Genomic DNA, 22,464 nt, shown 5'->3' with positions numbered 1-22,464 from the left:
TTGTTGAGCCTTGATGCTATCTTGTTCGGCCACTGGGAGGGGAACTGACCTAACGAGTTCGGCCTGGGGCAATGGTTCCAACTTGCACAGGTCATAGGAAAGTCGATTAAGGCGTACGTGTCCTTGTGGAATCAAATTCAGCTGGATTATAAGCCTATGTAAAGGGCAACTCACAAAAATGGCTTCCATACACAAAATGGAAGTTGAGGGTTCTGAACGAAAATGACGAATTCGAGGTGAAATCGTCACTCGAATATGCTGAAAATGCTTGTACATAGTGTACTCGTCATTCTCGGTCTTTTGATACTAAATTCGTCATGTTACGATGAAGTTTTTATTCTTGAGTCCAGAATAATTACACGAGTCCAGAATTTTCAGAACCACAAACCCTCCTTTTGCCCTTACATAGGCAATTAATCTATCCTCATGTTAATCTGAGTCCAGATCTATATTCTTAAAGTCATTGAGATGTTGCTGTAACATCATTCTAGTACTCAGTTCATCTCTTGATACAGGCTTCCTTACACATGATGTGACACAAAGGCCACATATTGCAGGAGCACACTGCACGCATAGACAGAACAGGAAAAGAATGGCTAAGACCATCCCAATGACCATCAGAATTTTCCATCCCCAGGCGGATATCAGTTCCCAGAACCATCCCATTAACGACCAATCTCCTTTATCCACATGAATAGATTCGGAAATCTTATGTAGTTTGGAGATGGCCTGGTACACCGTTGGAGCGTTATCTGGGATGAAAACACAGCAACTCGATTGGATCAATCTGCATACCCCACCTCGGTCTGCAAGTATGACATCTAACGCGACCCTGTTCTGAAGGGTCATAAGTCGATCCGACTGGAGCTCAGCAGTCAAGTTACTAAGGGCACCAGCAGTTTCAATCACGGTGGACTCAACTACCCTTGTCAATTGCCTTATGTTCCTGCTGTTAGCCATGGATCCCCAGAACGGCAGAAAACCCTTTGCAAAGTCCCCAAATTCTTGACCTGCACTGTCTTCTGTACTCAAGACAGCTCTAACTATCCTTGTCCTGTGGTAATCTGCCGCTGCTGTGTAGGTAGGGGGCAACAGAAATGAAACAAAACATGAGCCTGAAAAGTCAGGGAGCAACCATGTATAGGCTCTATCATGGCAGATGAAATAAGTACCCTTAGCTGCTAAAAACACGGGGGAAGTCTGGGCTGCAAAAACATACGTTTTAGTGCAGATACTCTTCCCTAACTGAGCCCTGGGATTCGTGCCATTACCTTGCAGACACAGATGACCCTGATGGGGTACAATCCAAATCGGGGAAGATCTCTTAGCTTGCTGTTTCTCACTCAGAGTAGCTCCATATACAGTCATGTTCCATCCTATGTATACTAGTGTCTCATCTCTCGGGATAGTCTCATAAGAAATACCTTCCTTAATCATGTCTACTATACCCTTGACTAGAGCACTTTTTCTAGGATTGTCTGTTACAGAACGTAGGGGGTAGATTTCGTGTGCATATATGAACATTGTCCTATATGCCCATACAGAACCATTGTGACTGAATGGCAGGACCAGATAAGGGATACCTTTATCCGTAGTGTGAGGCATAAGACCGCACACCCAACAGTTAGTTGTGTTCATTACAAGTTGGTGTTGGTGCAAGAGCTGAACAAAGGAGTTATTAATGAACTCCAATCTCCTATTGGATTCATGGTCAGGAAGAGGGTGGAAAGAGTGAGAGGAAACAGTAGGAGGAGGTATGGGTGATGTAGTGGGTGCAAATGTTACACGAAAAGAGAATAAAGCGTAACTTATTAAAAATATCATCATACTGAATAACATACAAATGCACAATATTAAAAAGCTTTTCTTTGTCATCACTTTACATAATTTGCGTTTAAAGTTCATTGGTCTGGCAGGTCTCTCCATCTCGGAAAACTCCATCCTCTCTAAAGTGCTGCCCGCGACGGGAGGTTGATTCTGCTAAGGAATGCTTCTGTCAGTCCAGGGCAACTCCCTTAGACCAACCAGAACTGCCGACCTAACGTCGTCAGCTGCACTCAAAAGACTTTAAGCAATCGCGGCCCTAGCAGCGGAACCCGGATGGCGGTTCGAAAAATAAAAATAAGCAAGTTTTCTTCAGATGGGAGAGCTACACTTACAAAAAGTACTTGGAAGGAAAAAAAGAATTACTTTATTTGTCCATGGGTCTTGGCCTCAAATTGTAACGTTCTCTTCCGGGTACTGTTTGACTCTGGAACAAGAGATCAGGCTCTGTAGTGTTCAATCGCTTGGATGGTGGCACAGCCTTGTGCAAAATGTTCTCGCTTTCACGTTCAGAGTTAGTTCCTTTTACACGTGCATCACTGAAAGGTATGACATGTGGCACGGTTTTAGGTTCTGGGTCAGCGACACCCTTCTGGACCCACCGGTCATATGGCAGAGGTGAAGGGATTCTTTTGCAGTGGACCCCGTGGATCCAGTTGGCCTTCCCCTCCACTCGAACAGCCGATCTTGTGGAAAGAAGGACGAGGTGCGGTCCGGTCCACCTGGGCTGGTCGTTCTTAGTTCTCCGGAAGTTTTTAACAAGAATCCAGGAGCCAGGGTCGATGGAGTGACCTGGAGTCTCAGAGACCGGAGGCAGGGTGTCGTGAACCTGTTGATGCAAAACACGCAATTTAGCCGTCAATTCATACAGATAATCAAGCAAAACAGGGTGTTCAAGCTCGCTGAACTTAGTGGGTCTAGGCACTCCCCATATGTTGGCTGGCCGGCCAAAAACGATCTCATAAGGGCTAAGTTTCACTCGTGAATGCACAGTCATTCTGGTGGACAGGAGTGCTAAGGGTAGAGCATCAGGCCATTTAAGACCTGTGCTCCCTTGGATTTTGGCCAGTTTAAGTTTTAAAGTGCCGTTGTAGCATTCTACTAATCCAGCTGATTGGGGGTGATTTGCAGCGTGGAACTTCTGCCGAATACCTAGCCCTTCACACACTCTCTTCATCACACGATTCACAAATTCACTTCCATTATCAGACCAGACCATTCTAGGCATTCCAAACCTGGGGAAGTACTCTTTCACAAGGGCTTTTGCTGTGGACAAGGCAGTATTGTCTTTTAGGGGATAGGCTTCTACCCATCTTGAGAAGGCACAAACAACAATGAGTACGTATTTTAAATTGTTGCACCTCTCCATGTTGATGAGGGGTGAAAGGAAGCCCTCTAGGGTGTGGTCACGAGTCACAAACCACCCTGCTGTGGTCATGAGCCGTGGTCACATGACGTCGACGCAACACTTCACTGAGGAACAAGGAACAATGATATGAGATAACAAAAGATGACATTTGAAGTGGCATTTTATTCGTTAAGTCTTAAGTACATCAGAAAATGCATTTATAACCCATGCAAGTTTAACATTCCAAAGAGATCCAAGGTGCAGAAGGACTGGGATCTTTTAAAAAAGGCACAATTGACATTAGTTAGGGAAAGCAGAACACTCTACAAAGTCTAGTGCCTAGAAGCACCCCAGTCATGGAGACTATCTCAGCAGGCCCTAATAGTTTAAGGGAACCTAAGAATTCAAGGATTTGGGTGTGAATGGAAAGTACAGAGCAAGGACAGACATTTAAAAGACAAAAGTATTATCTGGCTTAGGGTGCCCACCACCTGAGACAGAGGAATTGACACCCCAAGTCAGACAATCGACTAGCCGGAGAGCCTGCATGCAAGAAGTCGCATTAGCAGAACTCTGGCTCCAGATTTGATGGGCTGAATCTAATATACCCGAAAATGCGGAACCAGGTTCTATGGTGACACACTGGCCTACGCCCATTCAGTGCAGGCGGTCTAACCACATGTGTTCTAGGACACCTGGAAGGACATCTTCAAAGAACATTTTGTACATTTCTGACAAGAGAACATTGTGTACATTTGTGAGAAGAGAACATTGTGTACATTTGTGAGAAGAGAACATTGTGTACATTTGTGAGAAGAGAACATTTTGGACATTTGTGATGAGCAATGGGGCTTGTGAAAGGCTACTGTACTTTTCAGGTTTGCTCAATTGCCTCGCTGTGTTCAGCACATCAGAATTGCACGTTTAAAACTATTTAGGCCCAGTGGATTTTGTTAACATAAGGCGGTGGCCTTTGGCCTTTGGCTTGGGCCTACAAACCCGGGATTCAGGGGATCCGTGGGATTTAATTTGCTGATTTTATATGGTGAAAATTTGTCATTTTAGCCTATTTTCAGATTTCGTCAAGTAGGGCTCACATCAGACCTTCATCCTACCAAGGTCGATAAAAAGGCCCCTCTATCATCTCCCTCCTCTTGATCATTCAATCATTCATTCAATGATCACTTATTTTCAACTGAGTATCTCTGTGACCCTTCAGCCAGTGGCCGTATCCAGGGCATGTCACTAACATAACACTTATGGTGGTATTTTCGCACACTCTGCCTCTTGTTCATTTAAGCCGGCGTTCACATTGGGCTGCTGTTGGGCTCTTACTCAGACAGTCTCTACCTGGGAGAAGTGGCGGAGCTGTTTGTATTCCATAGTATGTGCTACGTTCTTCTAACTCGCTCATCTCCATTTGTATTCCAGTCCCATCCCAATGAACACCATCTTTGTCCTCATACTCAGCTAACTGTAAATCCCTATACTAGTGTAACTTGTCCCTACTATCTTGGTGCTAACTTCCTTTTCCTAAAATGGCACTCATCTACGGGAGGCAACACAAAAAGGAACAGCAAAAAATAAAAACTTTTTTAGAACTGCCACAAACGTATCCAGTCCAAGTTCAACAAATCAGTGGCTATCTCCTATGACACCTCCTCCAGCAATCCATTTCTTTTCTATCTTGTTCAATTTTTTTATGGCATTTGTCAGTTGAGCCATTTTCTTCGTTGTTGGAAATGTACAGCTCACTCCTTATCCAAAGGCATACTCTCCTCTCGGTATTCCGACGCCAGAGTCCTTCTGCCTTGGTCTGGAGCATCACAATGATGGTAAAGGAAAAAGAACTGGACTCTGCTCAACCGGCAAACCTCCTTTGGTGGGACTTTGAACACTGTCCACCCTTAGAACTGAGCACACTGCTCTTGTCCGTGGAGCCATATAACAGAGCCAGAGATGGGCATCGACGTTGGAGATATTTGCTGTTGGAACCATCATGGTGACTTTGTGCAATGTTCTAGTGAGCTCAGGCTGCTCCTTCGTAAGGGCTGTTGGAGATGGAGCCATTCTCTGCAGGCCCAGTAAAATTCAATTTGGATAGGGTGTCATATTTATTGTCCAGAAAAAAACCCAGTGCTGTTTGCTGTGTGCCGTCCCACAGGTAACATGCCATTCTAGAAAACAGAGAACACATGTCTTTTAGTTTGAAATTAGTTCATACTTTTGCACATTTTTATTTTATAAACCCTAAGTAGACAATCTGCTATCTTATCTTTTAATCCTAATCTACCCTATGTTGCCCTAATAGCTCTTCTTTATATCTTAACTAACCTCGGGCACTGAATTGTGCCATGGGCATAACTTGGTGCGAATAACAACACCGCTGTTCTAATCTGTCATGGGCAATGGAGAGTGTGGGGGATGTAGCAATTATAGTCTAACAGAGAACCTGCTATCATAAACCCATTGATGCTGCAAAAAACTACACTATGGGCCATATCATGAACAATCATCTAAAATAGCCTTGTTGCCTTCACTTCTATTCTGCATGTGTCAGTGATGACCTCATGCATCATAGAGGTGGAGGGGTAGTCCCTTCCTGTTCTATGTATAAACACTCTAGAGACAGTGGCCTCAATAATCATTACATTAGTTTGTGTATCCTGCAGGATGTGTTCTATAGTCTGTGGTCGTATCTGCCTAGGTGAGAAAATCTATCTGTTCTCCCTGCATGGGGAGTGTATGAGTCATGTAACAGTGCGTCTTTAGTCTTCTGTCTACCTATTGTTGTCATCTGACTGTATCTCGTACTGTGTAGAGAATCGTGAGCAGGAAGCTATCTAACTGCTTGGGCACTATTTCTTATTATTGCATTAGTACTTCCATCAGTGGAGGGCGATGAAGACACATGTTACAATTATTCTGGGGTGCCAACTGTGCTGGTAGAGGGACTGTTGAACCTTTCTGCATGCTTGCAAGGGCCATTTACTCCATGTGCTAACAGATATATTGGAGGTGACTTTGTTGCTATTGGCAATCTCAAGAATGTGAACAATACAAGTCTTCCTATTAACACAATGAAACAAAACCAATTCAATCTACCTAATGCCACTTCTGCCAGTATTGCAAAATATTATAATACAAAATACATAACTTTAGATAAGACACTTCTGTGCGACTGGTGTTGTGGCTACGTCTGAATCCATAAACGACTAAGCTGTCACCACCTTCTTCCTCTTGGACAGTCAAATGGAAGCAAGTTAATCTTCTCTATTTTGCAGCGTTGACTTTGAAGTCTGTTCTGTTATTTCATCCCTCTTGGCAATGGGGACAGCTGCTCATTAGTAGTCTATTATTTCCAAAAGTCTTTGGCCAAGATTGGTGTTCCATTATTGAAATGTCAAAGGCCAGAACTGATGTGGCCCCACTTCCTGGAAACCTGACTTTGATAGAAACCTCGCAGTGCATGTTAGTGTATACAAATATATTTCATTATTTCAGAAAACTTTTCACTTGTGTTAATGCATAAATAATAATTTTGTGAAACATTGGAACATCCATTAACTTAAAAAAAATGCACTATGCACCGAAAACATGATACTGTCATAATTCCAATGGTATCTAAACTTTTAAAGCAGGTAAAAAATATACACAACCATCTGAAGTCTGCAACTTTACTTCAACCGCCTGGCAATAATAGTGCTTATTTACTGCTGTATGCAATGTATTATTACTATGCCCACATATTACCTCTGTTATGCATATATACATGTATACTTCTATACATATATATATGTATATATTTCTCATTCTGTTCGATCTTGCGATCGGTGTTCCAACTATCTAAAAACTCTCGTTACAAACCACAGGAAATGTATTTCCTGCCTGGCTCGATGCTCAGAATCTGTGGTTGGCTACTTCCTAACGGCAGAGAAAGTCTGTTAACTCTTTTGTCACCTTGTAACATCTAAAGCATGTGTACTTTAGTTATATGCTATGCTGACCAGAATATTTAATATCACATCAAACACATCCTAATCCTGTGCACCACAGTGCACATATATGCTATCGTATTCCATTCCACTATTTTATCCCCCTATTCTCTCACGATTTCTGTACATAAGAAATTGTGGGAGATTCTTTTACCTTATTATTATCTGCTCCGACATCTACGTTGCTCTAAGGCCAGTGGCATCATTCAACTTGAACGTGAGCCAAAATTTCAAAAACCCTATTTTGTAATGGCTAACATCAACTGTCAGTGCTCTCTTCCGACACCCTTCCAAATTAGTGCTGCATTCGGGCCATAAGCCTGTACCTGCCTTAGCTGCTGCTAAATTCAGACGCAGGTAGGAATGAATTATTCTGTACTTAGTATCTTAGGGCTGCAGTATTTTGTGTAATCTTAGTATTGTTAATCTAGCTGACATGGTAGGCCTTTACATTTTGTACATTGAAATACGGATGCCAATAGATAGTCATCAAGTCTCTAATGAAAAATTATTTTATTAATTATAATTCGTCATCTAAATAAATAAATTTTCGTATGCATTTGAAAGTGAAGGTATTTTCTTTTCTGCCAGGAGATCATACTACCTATACTGATGGCATGTCATGTCTTTTAACATTGTGGGCCCTAGAACATAATTTTGTAAGGATCTATTTTCAATAAGGAAGAACATATTTGTATGTTACCAGCAAGGCACTTTACTATCATTTGCTGCTTGGCCAAGTTTAGGGTGCAATAGCAACCAGAAAACAAAAAAAGGGTTGAAATCAGTCAGAAATTCCCAAATGCGGAATTTACAACCACAAAGTATATCTAGATGCCCGGAAAGGGTGACATTTCAAGGGGGTGTCTTCGCAAATTCATGACCCCATAGATGTACAAATGATAGTGAAACATACCTCTCTCATTTATATGGTAGAAGAACCCTTTTCAACATTCAATAATGAGCATTGGCGAAGTCCTGGCATTTAAATGCTCATTTCTGGAGTGCAAATCAAACTCCTTCAAATGCAAAAAATAATATTTTAAATCAATGGAAATACTTTAAAAAAAGTAACCTACAATGAAAAACACATTACATGCTCATGTCAACCACCACTGCTTTGCAATTGCAACAAGCTTCTCCAACCAGTAGCTCTTGAGCTACTGGTAGCTCTCTAGTATGTAGCTCAATTTACGAAATTAAAACCTATTTTGTGCTTTGTTGAATTAATGTATGTATATCAAAATTGAAGAGCATATATTTGATAGAAAATATAGATATTTTCTGAACACGTAATGTTATTTTTGAAGGAACAATTTTTGAAGTTGCCAATATATGTAAAGCTTATTTTTTAGTAAATAAATCATGCAGCATTGGGAGGCTTATTCCTTATATTATTTCTTTGGTGTTGGGGTCATTGAAGCCTTAGCTGCTATTTATTGCCCACCTGGAAGCATTCCATGTTAAACCCCCCCCTTAAATGTACAAATGCAACATTCATGGTGTATTTCTGGTGTGAACCACATTCTGCCTGGGCTATTCACTGGACGCACAGAGAAGCAACCTCAAAGCACATCTACTTACACAGAGCAAGGCAATGGACAGACGACATGGACCAAACCAAAAATTTAACCATTACAACAATCTCACAGACAAATCAAAAACACATGAAAAGATGCAACACAAAAACTGAAGTACAGTAAAAAGGCTATATTAATATTAAATCTCACTGAACACGGCGGAGTACCCAGATGCGCAAGAATGGGCCAGAAAGGAGGGGTGAATCCGAAAATACCACAAGCCACTTCCTCTTTCTGTACCTTTGCGGAACGAGAGAACAAGGCAGCACCTGACAAAGCCAGTCAGTGAAGCAGACTAAAAGTGGAACTGAACAAAAGATATGGACACCCAAACCTTGCTAAAACAAATCGTGAGGAGAAGAAAGTAAACAATGGAAGGGCGTGAAGGCAGCCCTCATGGAAGAGAATGTAGGGGCACAAGTGGCAGAGGAAGGGCGCGGGAGAGAAGAATGGGCAACAAGGAAGTGCGAAGATGAGGAATGAACAGACCGGAACAGAGGAAGAGCACAATATGCAATGTAAATAGGCAATAAACAGTTTGGAGAGGAAAAAAAATACAATGTGCAAAGTAGTAATGTGTTATCAACCTAGAATATGGCAAAGAACAAAATGCAATCGTACGTCAAACCATAATGCGAAAATGGAGAACTAGGGGAGACTCTAACTCCGACCCCGGACACAGAGGCTCCGGGGGACACCCTGCACACAGACTCGAACTGGAGAGGGATCATAAACCTGCCCACAGACTTGAACTGTAGAAGGGGAGACTCTAACTCCGACCCCGGACACAGAGGCTCCGGGGGACACCCTGCACACAGACTCGAACTGGAGAGGGATCATAAACCTGCCCACAGACTTGAACTGTAGAAGGGGAGACTCTAACTCCGACCCCGGACACAGAGGCTCCGGGGGACACCCTGCGCACAGACTTTAACTGTCGAGGGATCAAAAACCTAGAACCATTGACGCTATAACCATCCCCTCCGGACCGGAACCGGCAGGGCAAACAAGAGTGCAAAACAGGAAAAAACCCCAACCTCGAAGGCACAACTGTTATGAACCAAACAGCAGCAGAAAAGCCGATACTGGCCTCTGACAAGAAAGTGACAAATCGTGACCACACAAAGGGACAGACAATTTGGGTTCAAATCATGACCAGAGATAGCGTCGCAGGGACAGGTGACAGCCAGAGACAGTCCACAAAAGAGTCAGTCGCACCCCCCAGGCAGCAGAGACCCAGGAAATCCAAGGAAAAACAAAACCCTTGTCTTACCCGTGGTCTCTGCCACAAATGAGCGGTGGCGGTGCTCTCAGGAACCTGTCAGGGGTGTACGCCAAATCCACTTCAGACGTATGTAGTATGATTTATACGTTGGGCGCCAGCTGATGAGGGGTGAAAGGAAGCCCTCTAGGGTGTGGTCACGAGTCACAAACCACCCTGCTGTGGTCATGAGCCGTGGTCACATGACGTCGACGCAACACTTCACTGAGGAACAAGGAACAATGATATGAGATAACAAAAGATGACATTTGAAGTGGCATTTTATTCGTTAAGTCTTAAGTACATCAGAAAATGCATTTATAACCCATGCAAGTTTAACATTCCAAAGAGATCCAAGGTGCAGAAGGACTGGGATCTTTTAAAAAAGGCACAATTGACATTAGTTAGGGAAAGCAGAACACTCTACAAAGTCTAGTGCCTAGAAGCACCCCAGTCATGGAGACTATCTCAGCAGGCCCTAATAGTTTAAGGGAACCTAAGAATTCAAGGATTTGGGTGTGAATGGAAAGTACAGAGCAAGGACAGACATTTAAAAGACAAAAGTATTATCTGGCTTAGGGTGCCCACCACCTGAGACAGAGGAATTGACACCCCAAGTCAGACAATCGACTAGCCGGAGAGCCTGCATGCAAGAAGTCGCATTGGCAGAACTCTGGCTCCAGATTTGATGGGCTGAATCTAATATACCCGAAAATGCGGAACCAGGTTCTATGGTGACACACTGGCCTACGCCCATTCAGTGCAGGCGGTCTAACCACATGTGTTCTAGGACACCTGGAAGGACATCTTCAAAGAACATTTTGTACATTTCTGACAAGAGAACATTGTGTACATTTGTGAGAAGAGAACATTGTGTACATTTGTGAGAAGAGAACATTGTGTACATTTGTGAGAAGAGAACATTGTGTACATTTGTGACAAGAGAACATTGTGTACATTTGTGACAAGAGAACATTTTGGACATTTGTGATGAGCAATGGGGCTTGTGAAAGGCTACTGTACTTTTCAGGTTTGCTCAATTGCCTCGCTGTGTTCAGCACATCAGAAATGCACGTTTAAAACTATTTAGGCCCAGTGGATTTTGTTAACATAAGGTGGTGGCCTTTGGCCTTTGGCTTGGGCCTACAAACCCGGGATTCAGGGGATCCGTGGGATTTCATTTGCTGATTTTATATGGTGAAAATTTGTCATTTTAGCCTATTTTCAGATTTCGTCAAGTAGGGCTCACATCAGACCTTCATCCTACCAAGGTCGATAAAAAGGCCCCTCTATCAATGTGAATGAAATCTAGCTGCAAAACCTCGAACGGATACGTAGGAGGTGCAAAATGACCAGCTGGAGTTGGGGTTCCCCTACCAGGATTGTGCTTCAGACATACCATGCAATTCTTGACAACATTCTCTGCACACTTGGGAATTCCTGAATTTTGCCATACCGGAGCCAACAACTCGCAAATCCCTTTTACGCTGATATGAGCCATTCCATGAGCCATTGTAACCACTGCCAGTACATATGCATCGGGTAACAACCATCTCTGGTGCTCTGACAATTCAATCCAACAACCATTTGCATCCATTCTACCCGTACTTTCTCTCCACGTGCTCAACTCTTTCTCTGTGGCCTCAGCTTGGATGGACTTCACACTCTCTATCATGTCTTCACACATTCCAACATCACCAGTCCATCTTGCAGGGCCTGCAACATACATTCGGCTCATTACATTCCTTGCCGTTTCTTTCGCGATCTTATCAGCAAATGCATTTCCACGACCAACATCATCAGTCACCTTCTTGTGAGCACTACATTTCACAATCGCCATTTGCAGAGGCAAGGTCAGTGATTCAAGAAGCTCATTCACCAACTGACCATGCTAAATCTTAGCTCCATGCGAAGTCAGGAACCCACGTTCTCTCCACAAACGTCCAAAACTATGAGCCACTCCAAATGCATACTGACTATCAGTGTAGATAGTCACTTTCATTCCTTTAGACAACACACATGCTCTCGTGAGTGCAATTAAATCTGCTGCTTGAGCTGAATTATGTGGCACACGTGCAGACTCAACAATTGTATGCAAAGTCGTAACAGCATATGCTGCAGTCGTGTCACCATTCGGGAGCTTGAAGCATGAACCATCCACCCACAATGTACCATCACATTCAGCAAGAGGAGTATCGGATAGATCTATTCTCCCTTTCGTCTCTTCCTCTGTTCTAAGAAAACAATCGTGCTGTTCTGAAACCCCTGATTCCTCTGTAATTGGCAACAATGTGGCTAGGTTTAAAGTATTGCACCTTTTTATGTGCACATGACTCGCTAACAATGTTAATTCGTAACCTGACAATCGAGCACTAGTTAAGTGCTGTGTCTTGGTTCTATTTAACAACGTGTCTACTGCATGTGGGACCATCACGACTAGTGTATTATTCATTACTAAACCAGCAGACTGTCGAATAGAAACAGCTGCTGCTGCTGTGGCTCTTAAACAACTTGGCAATGCTCTAGCTACCAGATCCAAAGTCGACGAAAAATAGGCACATGGACGCTGCCTACCTCCAAACAACTGAGTCAACACTGACAATGCACAGCCCTCTTTCTCGTGGACATACAATGTGAAAGGCTTACTGTAGTTGGGGGTACCTAACACAGGAGCCGAACATAATGCTGTGCGCAATTCAGAAAAACTTTTCTGACACTCTTTAGACCAAGGAATGGGATAGGGTGTGGCTCTACATGTTAATGCCACCAAAGGTTTGACCAATAACGAAAAATTTGGAATCCACTGTCTACAGTACGATGTAATGTCCAAGAAAGCACGCTCTTCTCTCTGTGTTTTTGGCCCACTCAATTTCGCTATTGCCTGAATTCTTTCTGGGGTCAGTTTCCTAAGTAGGTCACTTCTTGTCGACAATATTGCAGTTTGGAAAGTGACACCTTGTGATGAAAATCACACAGATGACGCAATAATGACAGCGTGGCCTTTTTACAAATTTCCTCAGTATCTGCAGCAATGAGGAAATCATCCACATACTGAATAAGGGCAGCACCTTCAGGTAGAATAATCGTATCAAGCTGTGTTTTTAGAGCTTGACTATATATTGACGGACTTTCACAGTAGCCCTGAGGAGCGCGTTTAAAGCGGAAGCTGCGACCTCCTAAACCGAAGGAAAAAATATCCATGCTTTCTTCAGCAATCGGAATGCTGAAGAAAGCATTCTTCAGGTCAATCACGGAAAACCAAGTGGCAGAAGCTGGAATCATAGTCAATAATGTGGTAATGTCGGGGACAACTGGGAATTGTGGCACAACTATTTTATTCACCTCTCTAAGATCAATCACGAATCTGTACACAGGTGGCTGAGAGGGATCAGTTCGTTTTAAAACAGGCAGAACAGGACTATTGCAAACGTTGCCTCGTGTTTCTTCAATCACATCTTTTTCAATCAATTCGTAAACGATCGCTAGCAAAGCTTTTTCACCTTCACTAGATATCCTATATTGGGGAATTCGTGGCATTTGAACATTGGCTTTCAATGTTACAACATATGGTGGTATTTCTAAAAGACCCACATCATTAGAACCAGCGGCCCAAAGGATATCTGGAAGAAACGACAATTCTGCTGGAAGTTTATCCCTCGACAAATACATGGGAGAAACCACCTTTTTACCCAAAGCAAGCTGTACTCCTGAAGGAGAACAGTACAAAGTCGCATACAATCTTTTTAACAAATCCAATCCTAGCAAGTTTTCACCACAACCTGTTGTCAGAATAAGGGGTGCTTCGAATTCGCAAGGACCAACAGAAAGAGACAAAGGGTCAGAAATCGGATTTCTAACTGGGGCGCCAGAAAAACCTACAGAAACGTTCATTTCGCCAGACAAAGGTGCGCCAGGGAGTTTGGAGTGCATAATAGAACTCTTTGTAGCACCAGTATCCAACAGAAAAGGCTCTGACACACCTGATGTAATCCCCTCAACGTAAGGTCCACTCTGATCTACTGGAACTGAAACAACTCCCTCTCTTTGTCTATGGCTGTCCTAGCAATCATTACCCTCCAAATACTCATCTTCTGTATAGTAATCATCAACATAGTATTGAGCCGTCCTGTCAGATGCGTTGTTCTGCTGATCGAACCTATTCATAGAATTTTGGGGTGGAAGGGGACGTGCGTTCTGGGGGATGTTTCCACGACCTCTACCTCTAGGCGCTTGCTGAACACCACGACCTCTTACACCAGAACCACCATTTGCACGCTGTAACAAAATAGGACAACTATACTTGAAATGACCCTCTTCCTTGCAATATTAACACTGGTTGGGGTCTACAGGGACACATGGCTGAGTGTACTCGACTCTTTGCAAGTTCCTCTGATACTGTTGAGGCTGCTGAAAATTATTCTGATAGTTATTCTGACCACTATTGTTTTGACCACCACCAACACGTGGCGGATATGCTTGCTGTAATAAAACCTTCGTTTTCAACTCCTTAGTTTTCTTTTCTGCTTTCTCTTTCTCGTCCTTGTCTCTATTTTCGTAATATTGTGCAGTAGCCAATATCTGGGCTGAAGATGACACAGCCCAAGAACTTTCTGAATCCTTTAACTTTTTACACAATTCTGGAAGCAGATTGTGCACGAATTTATCGACGAACAATCTCTGACCACCTTCTGTGGTCATATCTTGACCGCTGTGGTCGACAAATGTTTCTTCAAACCTGGTGAAGAAATCTGAGACCGTTTCTTCTTTCTTCTGCTTGCATGCAGACAACTTATCCGAATTTACGCGTATTGCAGGCATTATCGTTTTCATGTAATCAACTATTTTACCAGGGAGTTCTGCTATCAAAGTCTCAGGTTTAGCACCACCAACTTGTCGGGCATCTGCAGCAGTAATATTAGCCCATGAGTCACCTAACTCCTGATCATGATCTGTATGACGAATTTTACCCCATAAAGGCTGTGGAACAACATTCCCAAATAACATATCGATATCGGCTAAATTCATTATACATGATCCAGCAGTTTGTGACAACTCTTTGTAATACCCCGCAGGATTTTTACGGGGATCAGGTAATGTCTGTTTAAGTGCTAAAACTTCAGCTCGCTTCCATGGGACATGTACCCATACACGCTGAAAGTGTGGCAGAATAGGTGGGTCAACAGTTGTGTCGCCCTCTCTCCATTGTGGGGGAACTTCTCTCATGGGGTATTGTCGCGCCTTTTTCCTTCTAGATGCACTAGGCTCAGATTGTGACCCAGAACCGCTCCCCTTACTCCGATATGATAACAATATTTCAACCGCTTTCTCCACATCGGGACCTACAATCATGCCCTCTCCAAACTTGAACCGCACACGACACAACTCCTGCGGGTTGCATTCCAGATCATTGTCTTCCAAATCCTCACAAATGAAAACACACATCTGTTCAAAAACATATCTCTGCGTCGGTGCTTCACATTGATGGAAGACTTCCATGACAGACTCTACATCATACTTTACAGTATCCATAACCCATTTACGCGCTAAACGATTCAATGAATCTCTCTCTTGATAGTCAGGCAGTCGACTTCGCAACTGTCTTCGTCCCATGTTAGGGGTCGTAGTAGGCGACCCGAAAAGAAGTGAGAAAAGGTTAGTAACAGTGCTGGCCATTTTCTGCCGAACGGAAGGTGAAACTGAAGGAAGAACGGGTGGAAAAACGGGGTGAGATAAGGCAGGGGCAGAGACAATAGCAGAGGAGGCATCAGGAGAAATAGAAGGAGCACTAGGCAAAATCGTAGAGGGAGCATTAGGAGAAGTAGAAAGTACACTAGGCAAAATCGTAGAAAGCACAGGTGAAGCAGATGTGGTCGGTGGGCCTGGAGGAGGCTACACCATAGAGACAGGAGTCAGCTGGAGAACAGCTGGTAGGTGCTGCGGAGGAACAGGAGGCACAGGTTGCACAACTAAAGGTTGCGGAGGTGCCGTGGCATTTTGCGCATAGGGGGGTGGCGAACGTAATAAATGCAACATTAATGGATCTTTTTCACGCTCTTTTGCTGCCTCTTGCTGAAGAGACGGCAAAACTGGATAGCATTTATCCATTGCCATTTTGCGTTGACTGTGCAACTGCTCACTCATCTGCTCTTCTTCATTGTCTTTAAACTGCATAGCAGCTTTCATTACCGAAAGTCCTCCTTCTCTCTTATTTTTCTTAGCTAATTTGATTTCCTTCTGTTTGGCCTCCTTACGCCATAGGCGGAAAGAGTCAAACATTGCCGGCCGGGCTTTCTTTTTGAACAGTTTAATTTCAAGATTGTCTAAGATTTCGGTATCAAAGCTACCATATTGGGGCCATTTTAAAACACCATCTTTTCTGGTGTATTTGATCCACACTTCATTGTATGTGATGGGGCCTACCCCATGTTTCACATATAACTCGTAAGTTGGAGTTCCAACTGGAGGAACCGGACATGAGTCCTCCAATCGGGAGTCCCTATTATTACAACCAAGACAAAACACATTTCCAAGTCTAAGACTAGGCATCTTCGCTCTCTAGTCTAGCTCCAAACTTCAAAGGATTATCGATTACGATATTTCTCGTGAATACACGAGTCCTTCGGCTTTGGCGCTTGCAAGCTCCAAATCAAAGCCAACTAAGGACTGGGAGACGCTCCACTTAAACTTAACTGAGATATCGATGACGTCACCAGAAGACTCGTCTTAGTGTTTCGCTCTACCAAACTTCAAGGGTCCAAATCAGGGCGATAGCCAGGGCAGCAGTCCTCTGTAGCCGTTGGGAAGCGGGGAACCTCGCAGCAAAGACCTTCGGACCACGTCGACATGCAGGGGTCGATGAGGTGGTTGGCCGTCCTCCGGAATTTTCACACGAAGCTCCTCACGAACCTCTGGCTGGGCTGGTACCACTGGAATCGCCCCACGTTGGGTGCCAGCTGAGGTACTGTGTTTTTAAGAACCGGCACAGAACCGGCAACCCAGCGGTGTCAGGGTACACCCAGAGACCTCGGGTTCTTCCTGATTCTGACCACAGAAACTCAGAGTCTTCTAGGTGAAGTCAAGGATCGATTTTATTGGCTGCAACCAAGGCAACAAGTGTCCTAGAAGTACAACACACGGGAAGTATATTCTCAGGAGACTGCTTCAATTTACAAAGTCAGGCTTCTCTTCTTATACAGAATTTTAAGCTTCAGGCAAACATTCTTGGTTTTACAGTAGATCATTGACATATTTCTAGTACAAAGAATAGGCAGAGTCATGATGACATGTCCATATTTCACTTTGGGCTGCCCACAACAAATCACCCGGTAAGGCCCAACATTTCATCAGATATCGGTGGACCCCCAATAAAAACGGGCACCTCCCCACCATAAAGCAAGTGAAGCAAAAAGAGCAGAGACAGATGCGAGCAAGATACGGCAGGTGTGTGCGCTGAAATGATTTTATGGCTTGTTGAGCCTTGATGCTATCTTGTTCGGCCACTGGGAGGGGAACTGACCTAACGAGTTCGGCCTGGGGCAATGGTTCCAACTTGCACAGGTCATAGGAAAGTCGATTAAGGCGTACGTGTCCTTGTGGAATCGAATTCAGCTGGATTATAAGTCTATGTAAAGGGCAACTCACAAAAATGGCTTCGATACACAAAATGGAAGTTGAGGGTTCTGAACGAAAATGACGAATTCGAGGTGAAATCGTCACTCGAATATGCTGAAAATGCTTGTACATAGTGTACTCGTCATTCTCGGTCTTTTGATACTAAATTCGTCATGTTACGATGAAGTTTTTATTCTCGAGTTCAGAATAATTACACGAGTCCAGAATTTTCAGAACCACAAAACGATGAATCGCCGCCCCTCCAAGATTCAGCTACATCGGACGCCTTCAGTCCTCCACCAAATCGATGGTATCAAAATAATTCTCCAAGCGGTCCACCCACTCCTTTCAGCGGGCAGCCTGAGCAGATGGTGGACCATCTAGTAGGAAATTCTCCACTGGGGGTATAGTCGTCATAATGCACCCCGATTAAATGGATCACTGTAACCACTGTGATTCAATACTATTCAGCAAACCAGAACTCTTACATCCAAAATATCTCTGCAGGCAGATAAACACAAAAGCATGGCTAGCTTAGAAGAAAACTGTTTCCTGGATAAAAATGCAATATCCGACCATCTGTCAAAGAGGGCTAGGATCAAAGATCTGTTCCATAAATATGAGTGCTGTGTAGGATTAGCCACTCTAATTCCCTTAAACAACTTACACACCACTGGCTGCATACCTACAGGTTTTCCATCCACCTGATTGGGACCTGCTGAAATTGCTAATCTGAAATTATTCACTGATAGATAAAAACAATCCCTCAGAGGATGTGTCTGACAGAAAATTCACAACATGGGACAACTCTGCCCCAACAGGATCCACTTGCCATTCCAAGCACCAACGTACCCAGCATTTCCAGGCTGAAGAATATCTCTTTCTCGTTGATGAGTCCCAGGCCTGCTGAATGAATTCAGAAGCTTTGTCCGAAATGCCTGGCATTTCCAATTGTTACCGGAAAGCCGCCATGCCATCAGGGACAACTGCTCCGATATTATCATCGGATGTAGCTCTCCGTGAGGGCTTCGGAGCATCGTCTGAGACCAAGGGCGCATCCATGGAAAGTCGCAGATCATCTCCAACTATATTGGGAACCAGGGTTGCGACTTCCACAGAGGTGTCACCAAAATCACCTCCACCTGTTGACGGACTATTTGGGTTGTCACTCTGGGAATTAGAATGAATGGAGGGAATGCATAATTCAGATTCACTGACCAGTCTTGGGAGAGCACATACATTGCCCTCGCTAATGGATCTGGCCTCCAACTGAAGAACGCTTGCAGTTGACGATTCAACTTGGAGGCAAAGACATCTATTTTGCAAAGACCCCACACGGCCTGCAGCCATTGGAACAGGCGAGGATGGAGTTGCCTCAGATACTTGGAGTTCCAATCCCCAACTGTATTGGATTTGCCCGGAATGTACTCCGCTACTACGGATATCCGATGATTCAGGCAATAGTGACTAAAATCCTTGGCTATCTCCACCACAGTGAATTGTGGTGTACCAAAAAACTCATCTCAGTACCCAGAACCCCTATCCGACTAGCATCAGTGTCTCATTCGTTCTCCGTACTACAGCGAAGCTACCAATGATTAGACAACCCAGAACAAGCGACTTAGGATACTCTCAGTATAGTGGGAATCAAGAACACTCCTTCGTTTTTATTCTCATACAGTTCCACAACATGAGTAATCGGAGACACAGTAAAATTTATAATATTTATTTTAATACGTGCTCTCAGATGCAGTATCTTTGCCAACATAAGCAGGCAAATGATTAGAAATAAAACAATCCGCATTGTTACAATTCCATAAAACACAAAGGGAGCAATCATGTTACAATTATATTGGAAACCGGTCTTATAGCGCTCTGTGTACCACCCTCCCCTGGCTAGGAGCTAGTTTTATAATAATAGAAGGTCTCTAGGTTTAAACGGGGAACCCCATACCTCCAAGATCAACTGAGGTGAATCACATCACAGGATCAGCAACTCTCTCTGTTGATGGAAAGGTTTTCTCCAAGTGTCTGAAAACATGCATGCATTGCAATATTAAAGGCTCTCGAGTTTCAGCTATTTGCAGCTGTGTGCGTGTTGTTTCTAGAGCGTGGGCTGATCAACCTGAATCAACAGCATACATTGTTATTTGACCTTGAAGACTTCTGCACAAAGTGTACAAACTGAGGTCGTGTTGTAAGTCTAGGGATGTGAAAAACCAACCGTTCTCATGCGTAGAAAAGCAAGCAGTTTAACTTACAACAGCAGATACATGTAGTGTCATGTGCAAAAGCGGCCAAGTGGCAAAATGGCGTTTAAACTTCTAATACGCTTATGCTAACATAGCAATGTGTGCAAGCAGAACCCGGTCTTCACTACAGTAGTACCCATGGTAGCATTAGGGTACATGTTGCACCACTGAGTTAAGTGGGATAGTTGTGTCATTGTCCTTCTCATAGTTTATGATGACCTGCTGTGTTCCGCAGTGTGTTTGTGATAATGTGCACCTTGGATGCTATGTACACTCTATGCGCTCCACTAGTCTTCTAATAACATCTCTTATTTCCTACAGGCTGAGGACCTAATGCGGAAACTGAGTCACTGAAGCAAAGCAGCCCTCTGTGTCCCAGTCTCATGTGATCTGGGGCTTGCGACGCAAGACCTGGTAGCCATGGCCATATCCATCGCAGTGCTGGACTGCGATCTCCTGCTCTACGGCCGTGGACATAAGACCCTGGACCGCTTTAGACTGGAGGATGTTACAGATGATTACTTGGTGTCAATGTATGGCTTTCCCCGCAGGTTCATAGGTTTCCTGGTGGATCTCTTGGGGAGCAGTCTTTCACGTCGCACGCAGAGATCGAGGGCGATCAGTCCAGAAATCCAGATTCTGGCCGCCCTTGGCTTTTACACCTCTGGATCTTTTCAGACTCGGATGGGAGATGCCATCGGGATCAGCCAGGCCTCCATGAGTCGCTGCGTGGCCAATGTGACAGAGGCACTGGTTGAGCGCGCCTCTCAATACATCCATTTCCCAGTGGAGGAAGCCTCCTTGCAGGAGCTGAAGGATGAGTTCTATGCGCTGGCAGGAATGCCTAATGTGCTGGGTGCCATGGACTGCATCCATGTCGCCATCAAAGCACCTCACGCAGAGGACCTTCTATATGTGAACCGGAAGGGCTTGCATTCGCTGAACTGCCTGCTGGTGTGCGACGCCAAGGGGAAGATACTGAGCGCTGAGACGCATTGGCCAGGGAGCCTGCAGAACTGCACTGTGCTCCAGCAGTCAGCACTGAGTCACCAGTTCAAAGAGGAGATGCATGTAGATGGCTGGTTGCTGGGTGAGTGCTGTTCAACGAGCCCCTGAAATACTCTGAACGTGTGTTCTAGTCTCTTTCTGTACTTCAACATAAGTGTGAAGCAGGAGAATTTGAGAGCTATATTTTTATGTTTGTAGGGAGGGAAATCTAATTTAAAACAGAAATCCTTTACCAAAGGGGAAATATTGGTACATAGTACAGTAAGCAGGTGAGCAAACGCATAGACCTACATTGGGTATTATTTTTTCCCTGTGGCTCAAAGGGGTGCCTGTGTGGATGTTGATGGCGCAGATAGTCCTCTTGATACATTTCTGGTTATAAAAATACAAGGGACACTGTACATGTTTACAAACTTTAAAGAAACCTGTTCAGCAATTTATGTATTTACTCTTTTGGGGCGTGTGCATAGAAAGGGGTGATTACGTTTTTGCCGGGGCTACTGTAAAACTCCTGGAGTGAGTGGGTAGCACATCTAATCGGGTAGAGAGATCGGAAACTAGATGTTATAGAGTGTGTTCTTGAGGAGACTTGGAGGTTCCGGTAAACAGATCTGATGTTGCTTCTGGATATATGAGCTAAGACCACAGAAAGGCAGTCGGAGATGTGCCATGAATGGCTGTGAGTATCAGCATCCAGGCTTGCTTTTGACTAAGAGCCAACCAGCCCGCATCCTGTGGTTCTCCAATGTCACTCCTGAAGGGCCGGATCCATGACAGATTTTGAAGATAAGTACATTTATCTAAATGTGGATATGCTAAAAATCTGGAATGGATTCGGCCCTTCAGGGCCAACATTGAAGAACCTGGTGGGGTGCTGTCAGTGCTTCATTGTAAAAGAATATTTGCTGGCTGCCAAAGGTTTGCTCAGAAGATGGTATTGAAATTCAGATTTCTGAATACCAAGGCTGCATAGTCTTAAAACCACCTCCTGCCTCTAATCCACCACCGGACACTCCCAGCCTGTTTATCTCACTCTTCCAGGTCCTTTTTTCTGCTTTCACCTTTTGTTACTGTTGTTCTATATGTTATCCTCCTTTCTCCTCCCATTTGTGTTTTCTCTCCTGGGTTATATAGTCTGATAAGAAAATAGAAGTGGTGATCCTCAAAAGTGTGTCGGAGGTCCCCATCTGCAACCAACAGCTCATGATGGGGTTGTGTGTATTCAGTGTTGTGTCACTTTATCTCATTCTTCCAGGATACTGCTTTCTCTCTTTGTCTTGTTTTTCCCTCTTCCTGTCCCCGTTGTGTGTTTTTTTCTCTTGCTCTGGATCAAAGTTTGATGAGCTAAAATAGGTGTCAATCCCAAAAATAAGTGCCAGTGGGTCCCACCTGCAACCACCAGCTCTTTTTAAGCTCTGGGTGTGGTTTTGGAGATTTTATAAAGTTCTGCTGGTAACATTTAATACTTTGGACAAAAAAGAGTGTTGGAGACGGCTCACTAGTAGAGTCTAGTTTACACAGTACAAGTGAATTCATTGGGCCTGAACGCTGCTTCCCCGCTGCCTTTCAGCCTAACCCAGAGGCA

General features: G+C 44.0%; 1 protein-coding gene across 1 annotated transcript in view; it reads left to right on the top strand.

Annotated features, from left to right (window-relative positions):
- Window positions 1–22,464, top strand: part of HARBI1 (harbinger transposase derived 1) — a 40,141-nt gene that overhangs the window by 4,810 nt on the left and 12,867 nt on the right. The window contains exon 2 of the mRNA XM_078684419.1: window positions 20,193–20,961. Within this exon, the coding sequence (XP_078540545.1) occupies window positions 20,292–20,961 (670 nt within the window). The 5' untranslated portion in view covers window positions 20,193–20,291. The remainder of the gene's footprint in view (window positions 1–20,192; window positions 20,962–22,464) is intronic.

This window comes from Lissotriton helveticus, chromosome 3_2, assembly GCF_964261635.1.
Source record: "Lissotriton helveticus chromosome 3_2, aLisHel1.1, whole genome shotgun sequence".
Taxonomy (NCBI): domain Eukaryota; kingdom Metazoa; phylum Chordata; class Amphibia; order Caudata; family Salamandridae; genus Lissotriton; species Lissotriton helveticus.
This window is presented reverse-complemented; position numbering and strand designations above follow the sequence as displayed.